Genomic DNA, 12,260 nt, shown 5'->3' with positions numbered 1-12,260 from the left:
GGCAGGCGTTGGCCTGAAGGTGTCGTGTCAACAGCTTTCGCATATCACTCCCTTTTTCCTTTGATATTGTGACAGCCTGCAGAAGTATATTACTGGCGACATTATTTTTCGGGTTTGCACAAGGGCTTTAGTTAGTGCAGCAATGTAGGTGTGATAAAGTTTCTATTCTTCTCGGAAACTTATTCCGTGCTTATGTACTACAACACATGGTAAATTCGGGACGTAAATGTCCGAACTTAATTTGCTGGGGGCAACGCTTTAATAAATATATGTATCTTGCTGGCACGAGGGCACAACAGCAAATGCCTTATTTTTTATCCTTTCCCCATGCATCCTAATGATTCCTCTGAAAAAATAATGTTACAAGTCTATATGCCGCCACACTGTAAGACTAAAGTTTTCCTAACCGGGGATTTCTATTTACCTGACGTTAATTTGGTCCATCTGCGTCCCAACGCTGCAGGCAATAAGAGTGTCAATCACTGATGTGACACCGTGCTGTTACACAACCTGGTCTAGTTGGTTAAAATACAAAATATAGCGAGGGGTCAACAGTGGCTCGGTGAGAGGTGTCGTGTTTCCTCTTCGGTCTTTTCAAAGCAGCAGTCTAGCCAAGGTCTTCTCCGTCAATACTTTGGGAAAATTTTTAAAGTACTGAGTCATTCAACAATCGTTTACAGCAAAGCATGCGCTGTGGCAGCGACTTTACTTGCACTGATTATCTCTCCTTGAGGGAATATTTGGAAACATCCTTCGATAGCCCTGAAGCATGCGCCCTCTCTACTCAATTTGGGACCGTTTGCCGCTTTTATTTCGATACCCTCGTACTTACTAATAGAAAAAAATGAAGGAGCTCACACTACCGCCAAAGACTTGAAGGTGGCGAAGCTGTACGCAACCGTAACGACCATCACGACAGTTTAAGTCCATGATTGTAGCCGATTTTCTTTTACGCTGCTGCTGCAACGACCTTCGCTCCATCACTGTTGCTATAAGTGAGAACGCTCTTCATTTTTTGGATGCGATAATCATTAGACATCACCTTGGAGGGCGACCGTACGCTATGACCTGTCTTTATCGTTTCGAGCAAGTGTTGCCACGATACAGGCGAACGCTGGAGTTTTTTTACGGCGAATCATGTCCAATCTTGCTTTTTTTAGCTGCCGGTATGCCTCCGAAAGGCTCGCGCTCAGGTGCGCGTGCTCGTCAATTTCTTGGTATTTTTAACTGCGGCCAGGAAAAATTACGATTTTCTAAACAGCTTCGCTCTTAAAAACAACTGCCTAGGCACACGTATTGAACGACGCGGTAGGCCAGAGAACTGAAATGTAAAATTAAAAATATAAAAAATGCGTGTGCCGTATTTTACACTACAAAGAATTTGCAAAACGACCTAGCAAGAGCAGTAACGTTACTCTCTAAATATTAAAACTTTATAATATTTATTTGCCAAGCGAGTCAGGGAAATCTAGGAATGATATATAATGCCGCTAAAAAGAAACTATCAAACTTAAATTCACGACACAGTTGTTTCTAATCAGGAGGTCATCGCCACTCAACTTCAGAGTTTTCTACCAGAAATGGTGAGGATACTTACTGCTCAGACGCAGACTTTCTTCATTTCAATGTGTCATGCGCCTCACGAGAAAAATATTTCGGTGTTATCAGTAGCGGACGGCCCTAAAATGCTACGCGTGCGCCGGAACACGGTTCTGAGCGAAAAGGTGCCAAGTAGAACGTAAAAAAAAAAACCGGCGTTAAAAAAAAGGCTGGAAAAGCAGTAGAGCTGGCGGCCCCTCTCCCTTCGTCGTAGACCCGGCTGTTGCAAGCCAACGCTAGGAATAATGCAAGGAAATAATTCCATATACCCGGAATGCGATGATACCTCAACCAGATAGACGCCGGTTTCAGAATGCGAGGGACGCAGGTTCGATTCCCGCCAGGTTCGATTTCAGGTGGGCAACCTTTTATTTGTTCTAATTGGAGGTTTTCTGTTAGCGTTGGACCACTTACGGCCGGGTTGAACGGCTCCGCTGTTAAAGGACGCGTCTTCACTGGCTTCATTCCAGAAGTCGTAAAGAGGTGATAGTCTCCTGCTGCCCCTGCAGGGTATTTCCCACTCCGCTTTCCAGCCTTTCCACCAGTAATTCTCTTCCCCTCCACTCTAATTTCTTATATGATGACTTTAATAAAGTTTTGTTAAATTAAATTCAGTTTTCTTGCATTAGCACTGCTCGCACGGCATCTGTTGGGACAGCTCGCTTCTTATTTTTCCGTTACTGTTTTCTTTCACCAACGCAGCTGTTGCACAAGCAGTAAGTTTGGTGTTGCAGGAAAAAATACCAAGTAATTGCGGAGCACTCGTGAGCGCGAGCTTCGCGGCGACCGCCGAGTGTTCCCGGCACCCGCAGTGGCTTTAGCAAAAACAAAAATCCAGGAAAAACCCCTAGGAGCGAGAAAATGCTAAGCGCGCACCTCGCGGCGACCGCCGAGACCTCGGCTCGCGCAGTGGCCTCAAAAAAATTCTCAGGGCTGTCGTCAAGTGCTACCCCACATGTAACGCTTGGAATGAGGAACGTAATGATATCGATGCATATGACGATGACTACTACTAGCACAGTGTAAAGCAACGGCAGAACACGTAAATAAACGATTTCAAACTTGTAAAAATGCATGGTGATGTGCACTCTGCAGCTTCGCTATGGTTCCAACCTTGCGCGACTTAGGGCAAGCATCGCTAGTTGAGCTGGTGGAAGTGTACAATGCTGAGGATGACTTTGCATCCACCAATCACTGCGAAGAAGATGACGACGTCTTCGATGCATATGACAACGATTACTAGCACCGCAACTATGCAAATAAACAATTACGCTGAAACTGAACGTGTCCGGCAATGCTCAATTAGAACAGCTTCGCCATTCAAGTCTTGCGCGTGGGTGCAAGCTTCCCAGAATTGATTTCTTTTTAACACAGCACGAGTTGAATTACTCTAATTCAATCTTCGTCTTAGCCTCACCCCTTTCGACACCGTTTTTCCGAGTATTTTTTCAATTGCTTTCGCGAGAAACCAATTCAACGCGTACTCTTGTTCGCGGTACTCTTATTCTCGAGAATAGAACGGTATTCTCGGTTGTGCCCTTTTTTTGCCTCAAATAAGGCCTAGATTTCCTCCGAGTTTGAGTTCTTTTTGCACTGGGTGCTTGCACTAATATATGCAAACATGGACGTAAACAACTGTGTCGAAACGGGGGCTGATCGGAAAGAGCTGAAAGGTGGAATGTGGCAATAGGGGAGGATGGTTGAATTTTTTGACAACTTAGACTTCTAAGCCCGCAGGTCAATACAGGACACGAGTCCAGCAGTCCTAGTAACATCCTGAGTGAGAAATTCGCGCGCATTTTGTATTCATAGAGGTAGCCACGCATAGTTGCCTGTTAAATTAAAACCTCACCAAAAAACAGCAACAAGAACTCCTTTTCGTAATGTTCAAATTCAGTGCTTTGTTTGGAAGTCTCATCGTACTTCATGTGATAGTACCTCTGTGCATACATGATGGAATGCTGTTGCGTGTGAGACGGCAGAAGAAATCTGAGGCTGAGCGAGGGTGGAAGTTATGGTTGGCGACTCACGTTAGCTTGTTGTTGCACGAACAGGCATGTAACCAAGAGAAGGTGTGTGTTGCCGCCTCTTAAACGCCACTGTGTGCTTCGTCGACGTCTTGCATCTCGCAGAGTACCCCGAGCGGAGCGCCCTGGTGGGTGGTTCGGCGTCCCTGCCGTGCAACATCACGCCGCCCACGCTGGACGACGCCGTGGCACTGGTGCTGTGGTACCGGGGCGACTCGGGCACGCCCATCTTCAGCCTGGACGCCCGGAACTCGCCGCCGGACTCCGAGCGCACCTTCGTGGACGACTCGCTCGGCTCTCGCGCCTACTTCAACCGTTCGGGGGCCATGGCCACGCTCCAGCTGCAGCCCGTGAGGGACGTGGACGACGGCGAGTACCGCTGCAGGGTCGACTACAAGCGCTCGCGTACACAGAACAGGATCGTGCGCCTCAACGTCATCGGTGAGTGGATGCAGGTCTTGGCGGTATACCGCGCTAGCAGAGTACGTTACTGGAGCACGGCTTCTTGGTCAGTGAATCCTGAGAACGTATACCGTAGAGATTGGACTTTCTAGTGAGCGCACACGAGCAAAAAAAAAGAAAAAGAAACTACATCACCTCACTGTGGTAAGGCTTATAGAAACAACCACTGCTAAAGAGAATCGCAGGAGCCCCACATAACGACCTTAACTTAATGTTTTAATTGCGTACTAGGTTCTTCTTTTTTATGAATTATTAGAGAAACAGCATCTGCTGAAGAAAAGCAGAACTCCGGAGCCCAACAGGAAGACTTTTACGTAACCTTTTGATTGCGTTCTAGGTTCCCTTTTTGTTTTACGATGAATTAATGTATTTGGGTGACCGGATTCCAAAAGTGGGGCAGGATCAATACTGGGCTCCCTTGCACCGGGGCCGATGCTTGCTGCGTTTTTCATTTCTTGATCGGGCAACTACTTCACGATGGTTGCACTCCATGGGGCGAAGTAACGCTAGTATGTGTATGATTCTGCTTTTCTCTGTTTATTGCGAAAGGCAACCCTACGGCATAAATGAAGGCTAGTTTAAGGCTGCAGATGCTCCTTTATGCAAGTGCAATGGTCTCACTAATGTGCAGTCTGAAGATTTACAAAATGAACTAAGATTCTTGAAACGCACAAAAATGGCAATTTTTCATTTTCCACTTGACTTCACCAGACACGAACACCTTGCGAGGCCTAAACTAAGCATTCAGGACATTTTTTCTTTCATTTGAACGACGGCTGGCTTGACTTCGCCCTTTCTGCTTTTATTGCAGTGCCACCGACGGAAGTTTTGATTACGAACCGGACGGGCGAACCCTTACGGAACCGACCAATCATCGGACCTTTCAACGAGGGTTCATCGCTGACGCTCGTCTGCAAAGCAATTGGAGGTGAGTGAAGCCGTTTGGTTCGCCTCTTGTTTAAGCAATGAAGGGGGATAGTCGAGCAGGCGCTGACAATTGTTTTTAGATGCGACGCATCTCTTGATCTGAGGGATGTCCCTCCTGCGGCATCGTCGTCGCGCCGTCCGTCCGCATCCCTCCTCCATTTTTCTCTCCCACAGCTGTGTGCAACACTCTCACTCCGGCTCATTAGCATACCACAGCTGGCGCGCTTGTTTGGGCACGCTTCGCTGCGTAACGCTGCATTAACAACTGCTCCGGCGCGCGCAAGTGCGCGCACGCGCGACTCTCCTCCATTGTCTCCTCTCCTTCAAGCGCTGTGAATATAAAGCGGGTATCGCGCTGCGGCGCTTCCGTCAAGCGCTCGCTCTCGCACTTGACGTGACCTTGCTTGACTACTTCGTGCTTGACTTGATTCTTCCGATGAAGACGTGATGGAAGCGACGGTCCCTTCAGTGAGTGGTATGACACAACAATTACGCCCATCGTCCCGCGTATAGGAACACCCGCATGTGATGGAAATGCATCATACGCGTTCACAACACGTTTCACTCGATTTAGAGAATCAACCCAACGGAAACACCAATTGAACCCCCCGATGCGTCGCATCACACCAGGGTTCCCTCGCGGGAAGATGGGCGTAATTTTTTGTTTTTGCCAAGTAATGCTGAGAATGCCTGTGGGCGGCACTGGCCCCAATTTGGCATTCCTTTTAATTCCTCGATTACGTTATCCGCAAGAGGAATGCGCAAACATGGTATCACGGATCAAGGGACACTGACATGCCAGCAGTCTTCGCAATAGTCACCTCATATCGCTCACAAAATAGTCAATCGCGAGATTGAGAATTCGCAAAACTGCACTGAAAGAGGGCTCCACTGAAGCTACGCACAGGGGTAATCGCGTCGTAAAAGTATGCATTCCACGATTATTGGGATCAAAATTAGTGGTGGCGCCATTCATAATCTAGTGTGTTTTAGTAAAATATTTGCAAAGTACAATGTTCAAACAGTTGCCTAAAAACACGTTACTGATTTCTGGCTGTCTGATTGTGCGGAACTATTTTCGGCAGCAAATCCAGTGGAATTCAAATTTGGGACGCGAATAGTACAACGTCATGACGCTAAATGAAATTAAGAATACCTAGTAGAGAAGTAAGCACTTTAACTGCGTATTCGCCACAAAACAATAAGATTTTGATTAACAAAACTAATATAATTGAGGCTTTACGTGGCAAAGCTACCGAGGCAAGAGGCGCGCCGCCTTGCAGGGGGTGGGGGAGGGGGGCGAGGGATTCTTGTTAATTTAGAGCCGAATCCTTTCAGGATGGCAGCAAAACCTATAAGGAAAACTAAGTCCACTTAACTCACTGACGTGGCACCTACACTGCTCGCTCGTAGAATTTAAATTAGGCTCAGATTTATAAAGATAACTACCAGCATGCTGCACCTCGACTTCGATTTTGAAATGTTTGTGACGGAACTTCTAGCGTTTTCTGTATTAACATTTTCGTAAGACTCGTGAAACTTTTGAGTGCGCGAAAGGGCAATTTCAGCCTCTATTTCTGTATTTTGAAGCAAGGGTGTTAATTAAAAGTTTTGGCGAAGTCAGCTTGAGCCGTTCTTGCTTGCGTTCAAGGTCCAGCGGTCGTTCTCATCTGTTCTTTCTCATCTGGAAAAGACGCTCTGTCGCAGATTCTGTTTCGAAACGTAATTTTAGTCGCAGCTCTTGTGCTGACGCTCCGTGGTGAAGGGGGCCGCACATAATATGTAATGACAGGAAACCTCGTCATAATTTTCATGCTGCACTTATGGCGAGACGAAATTGGCTGCACTGCACAGCGCCAGAACATTTATCGACAACCACGAATATCAGTAAATGTAATGGTAGGATTGTGCATGTCTAAGGATGTCCGAATACAATTAAATACCCAGATGTTCGAGTATATAGTTACCTGTGATTCAGGGGCATGGTGTATATTGTCGGATAAATGCATATTTCTAGCGAGAGTGAGTACAGTCAAGCAAATGCGATGTTTAGTAAAGGATATCAAACACATGTACGCACGCACGCACGCACGCATGTGCACGCGCACACCGAGGAAGGTTTCCGGGGCGTCGTATTCTGGAAAAGACGAAGGGGTGGGTACTTCGATAGGAAAATATTTAATTTTTTTCTCAAGTACTCGCAAGTAATGTACTAAACCTATTATTGTATGTGTTTTCATTTCGCAAATTATCTAACCCTTAACTGAGCCAGGTGAGGAGATTTGGAAGTCAGTCTTTGTGGAGAAATGTGTTGGGCGTACGTGCATAAGTGAATGAGTGCGTGCATCTGTATGTATGAGGGAAAAAAGAGCGAGAGAGCGAAACCGAGAGGGGTTAGAGAAAAGGGGTGCTGCTGCATGTACAGCCTTCCAAACTTTTAATAATATCACGGGAGCGACGACCGATCGTCATGTCAGCGCCTAATCACGGTGTCTAGCGGCGAAACAGGCGAGAGTATACGCGCACGTGCATAGAATTATCTGCTGTAGAAGTGTCGTATGCTACGCTGTTCCCTTTAGAGCAACACACCTCCTGCTGTTCTTTGCGAAGGCCATTTCGCTAGCCGACAAACATAACAAAGCAGCGTACACATTCCTGATGCATGTTCCGCGCAAGGGATGCAAAAAACAAAAATCGAACACTCCTTGCAGCTGCGCTTGTGCTTCAAATAACCCTCGTTTCTCGTGAACAAAGTCATGCCGGTACAGTTGCAAGGAGTGTATTGCCCTCAGGGAAAGAGCATATACCAGACGATGATCACACAGGATAGGTTTTTTTTTTTTTTTTGCATGTTCGCGTACTCTCACATATTTCCTAGGTGGGTACCGTGATAAGGTGCAGCCCTGCCGATCGGTCGTCGCTCCCGTGATATTATTAAAAATTTGGGAGGCTGTACCTGAGTGCTACAGTCATTTTAAGCCGGACATAAGCGATTAGAAAAATCGTACAAGCCATCAAGATTTGGTACTTTTGAGGAATAATTTCTAATTTTGCCGCCTAAAACCTGGGTAGAAACGGCTACCCTAAGGCTAATGTCAACTCACAGGCTCCCGCAGTATACGTTCACATGAGCTCAGGTTTAAGCTTTCTCATATAAATAAAACCTAGCAGCAACTACAGATTAAGCACGAAATTCTGGTTTTCTGTTACCTGTGAACGCAAAAGTTTATACGAGTTCGGGCACGCCGCAATGGCGGTTCATGCCCTCCTGGAAATTATCGTGAGTTATCTATCACAGAGAATATTTTATGTTGTATGGAGGCAGTGGGCCGAAGAAGACAGACAAATAGAGCGCTTGCGCATTACTGGAGCCCCTACACTTATAGAATCCACCGCGAAACGATTACCTTCTCTTGGATATTAATACAAATTATAGGGGTGGTGAGATTTGGTTACATTCGTAAGCTAGCGATAAAAACTCGCTTTAAGGATTCATCGCTTTAAGGATCTCCGGAAGATAGGCGACAAGTAATTCTTTCATGCAGGCGGCTGAACATGACGTGCTTTGGTTAGCTTGCATTCTCGTGTTGCGAAGTTTAACTAAGAAGATAACGACGAGATGCTGTTTCGACTCCCTCGAGCAACCATTTCCGAAATTAAAAACGACAAAGCTATATTGACGCTACTGCGATGTTTACCAGTTTACACTGATCTCTAATTTAAAGATGCATAGCGCAGTTTCACGCGTAAATCGCGTGAAATTGGGTGGTCAGGGGCGTCATTCCGCCACATGGGGCCTCAATGACGTCTTTCTGCGACGTCAAAGTGCGGCTTTATTATAACACGTTTCACGGCGAAAAACTCGAGGTACCGACACAGGTTTTTATGCAATGTGTGTTGTTTAATGAACGCTCTTTATCAAATTGTAGCGTGCAGCTGCCCGTAGTTGGGCATAATCCTTACGGGGGAAATTTATTACGTAAGTCATGCATATTTGAATCCCAGAACGTTGTCATATGTGATTAAGTGCCGCCAGCTTTTATTGTTTCTCGCAAAACGTTGTCGAATCTAATTAGGTCCTGCATATTTTAATTCGTTTTCGTAAACTCAGGCTGCAATTACGAAACTGCAAACGTTAAAAAAAATAATGAAATATAAGAACAAGAACAGAGGTATTTTGGCCCATTTATGCGCACCGGTGTCAGGGGTAAATTCATTGGCAACGGCATAAAATCAATACAGACCTTGGGATTTTAAAGCACGAAGTTTGGCGCTTTAGCAATTGTTGCCCACGTGTAGTTTGTCAGACGGTGAAATAAAGTGACTGCCCGCGTCCCCACGTGCCCCGTTTTATTAAATTTCATTCAGCTTGTTTGGTTCGTGGTGTACGGCCCCTCCAGCCTGCACTTAGTCCCCATGTTAAAGTCGATTTACCGTGAGTTTAAGGGAACTTGAGACTTCAGTGTCACATCGAGTAAAGATTAGTTAAGGCATGGTAAGTGTATTGCAATTAAGTACTTGCGAACCAAAAAAAAAATAAAGAAATGTTTGTACGACTGTTGTGTGCATGTAATTAAATGACGTACATGTGAACGTGGTCTCGTAAACGGCTTTAGGGCATTTACACCTTGATTTTTTTTATCCCGAGGTTCGACTTGGCGGCGCTACACAGGCGATCAGGCGCGCCGTAGCGGATGGCTCCGAATTAAATTTGACAACCAGGGGATTTTTAAAGTGCGCCGAAACCTCCAACGCACGAGCGTTTTCGCTTTTCGCCTCGATGAGAAAGCGGCCGCAGCGGGCGGGAATCGAAGCCGCGTCCTTGGGCTCAGCAGCACAACGCCTTAGCCACGGCGGGTGTCCTGTGCGCCTTTGAATAAATCATAAATCGCAACAACAAAAATACTGTAATCTTTTGATGCACTCAGGGGACAGCTTTTTTATGGTGCGTACGCTAGCGGCGGACGCGTTTTAATAAAGCAGATTGAAGTTTTTTTTTTCTTCGTGAAGTGTTTAGCAGGATTGAAATGAAATTTCGCTAAAAAGGGCAGGATGAACAGAAAGAAGGCACACCACACAGCGCAGACTAACCAAATAGCCTGATAGATTAACCAACAGACTAACCAACATGCCAGACCAACTAGCCCGTCAGATCGCTTTGATGCGTGGCTTTGTGAACGGACAGGTGCTAGTAAATTCTTGCCCTGTATTTTTTTTTTTGCAGCCATAATGAATAATGTTTAATGAAGCTACTCTATTATGTAGCATCCCCGGAAGCGTTATGTTACTGAAAAAGGGGACGCGCATGCGCGAGAATCGGTGTTTGCTGTGATGTTGACGTCGCGTGCCTGGGAGATCTGCGCTGCTGTTGCCAGCGGATCGGCTCGTAACTGGTGCATCGTCTGCTATCGCTTCTCCGCCAATTCATCTCGTGCCGCGGGATGTGTTCCCGAACAATTGCAAAGCGCTTCAAGGACGTGACGATGCAGAACAGCAGGGCTTGCATAAATAGCTCGGCGACGACGTTGATTTATTGCCTCAGTAATCATGTTTGCTAGGCTTCCTTCTTCTCGTTTCCCCGTCCTTGCGTTAAGTGCATTGAGGAAGCAAACGTGGCTACTCCCTGATTTTGGGTTTAGTGCCATACTTCCCTTGTCTTTGCTTCGAGCAGCATCTAATTACCCTTTGTTATCGTAAGTAGCGAGTGGTTCCCTCTGCAGTGTTCTCTCTAGGGAGGCGTCTGAGTTAATGCAGGCGTCACGTTACTGCATTTTAGCTGGTTAATAAACGGAAAACAATAATTAAAAGAGAACCATTGAGCGTAAAATACAGCTTTATTATTCAAATTCACGGCAGCCGCTGCGCCACTAGTCAAATATTTGAGGGCAGTCAGAGGTGTTTGTGTGTATAATGCAATAATAAAATAAATAAATAAATAAATAAATAAATAAATAAATAAATAAATAAATAAATAAATAAATAAATAAATAAATAAATACGATGACATATCAGATAAAATGAGGGCCGTGGTAACGGTATTGAGGAGGAGTTGAAGCAAAGAAATGAATGAATGAATGAAACTTTATTGACACAAGGATGACGACTCGGCCTATGTGGGGGCGGGTGGGGAGGGGGGTGTCAATTCGGGAAAACTTTACATCCTCAGATGAACGCCAGTAGCGAGAGCGAAGTCCCACAAGGAGGCAAACACCTGCGTGGCTGTGGCTGCGGGTGGGTAGAGCCAGTCCGTCAAACACGTAACGCTGCTGTGTTTTCAAGACGTGCTCTCCGCGTCTTGCAAAGAAATAAATTCTGAAATGGTTTCAGTCATCAATTCTATTATTTATTACATTTAATAAACAACCTAAATATGTAGACAAAATCAAATCTCTGACGGGCTCAACTGCTCCATCTGGATCCCATACACCAGCCAGTGCTACAGTCCTCTTGGCAGCCACTCCTCCTAACTGTGGCATGGTTGTTCTTGTCGTTGGCAGGGAGGCCCCCACCGCAGGTAACGTGGTGGCTGGGTGGCGAGCTGGTGGACGACTCGTACTCACCGGCTGGAGAAGGCGTGGTGCGCAACGACTTGGTCATCGGGAAGCTGCAGCGCTCTGACCTTATGGCCACGTACCGGTGCCAGGCCTCCAACAACAACCACACGGTGCCCGTCACCACGTCGGTGTCGCTGGACCTTAACCGTGAGTCACGCATCGATTCCCCATTTTTCCCCCGTAGCATTGCGGAGTGGCATACCGCTCAGCCACAAAGTCTGAGGAAGCTTGGCGCCTTATGGTCTCGGAAAACGGTATACGATAAAGCTGGAAACGCCAATGATATGTTTTTGCAGTTATGTTATGTTTAGTTCGTCCCATTTCCGGACTTTTTGTGTCTTGTTTGAAGACGAAAAACAAGACATTAAAAGAGAGGTGAGGCAGCTTGGCTGATCACGGTGTCTCACGCTCAATGCGGACAAGGTTAAAGCTTCGCGGGAGTCGGGGCCAAGAACAATGAATAGCTACGATTTTCCTGCTGGCTAGAGTGATCAACGAAATTGAAAAGGACATTTAACGCAGCTTCATTTGCCGGCACCTGCAGAATGATTGAGAGTGAGTTTGACGCTGATTGGCATGTCATAGGGCTCACCTCTACGGCTACGTAACGTTGAACCTAGATAGGCCTAACAGGAACGATTGTTCAAGGCTTTCAGTAGACGACCATGGTAACGGAAAGTAAAGAAGGACG

General features: G+C 46.2%; 1 protein-coding gene across 3 annotated transcripts in view; it reads left to right on the top strand.

Annotated features, from left to right (window-relative positions):
- The window catches only part of LOC144178327 (synaptogenesis protein syg-2-like), a 228,704-nt gene that overhangs the window by 130,711 nt on the left and 85,733 nt on the right, over positions 1–12,260 (top strand). For all 3 annotated transcript variants that reach the window (XM_077706082.1, XM_077706084.1, XM_077706083.1), the window contains exons 2-4: positions 3,732–4,067; positions 4,900–5,016; positions 11,513–11,716. In XM_077706082.1, coding sequence (XP_077562208.1) covers positions 3,732–4,067; positions 4,900–5,016; positions 11,513–11,716 — 657 coding nt within the window. The remainder of the gene's footprint in view (positions 1–3,731; positions 4,068–4,899; positions 5,017–11,512; positions 11,717–12,260) is intronic.

The sequence above is a fragment of the Haemaphysalis longicornis genome, unplaced genomic scaffold (genome assembly GCF_048455015.1).
Source record: "Haemaphysalis longicornis isolate Haplotype H1 unplaced genomic scaffold, Haemaphysalis longicornis Haplotype H1 scaffold_4, whole genome shotgun sequence".
NCBI classification, from domain to species: domain Eukaryota; kingdom Metazoa; phylum Arthropoda; class Arachnida; order Ixodida; family Ixodidae; genus Haemaphysalis; species Haemaphysalis longicornis.
Note: the sequence above shows the minus strand (reverse complement) of the source record. Positions and strands in the feature narration are given on the sequence as shown.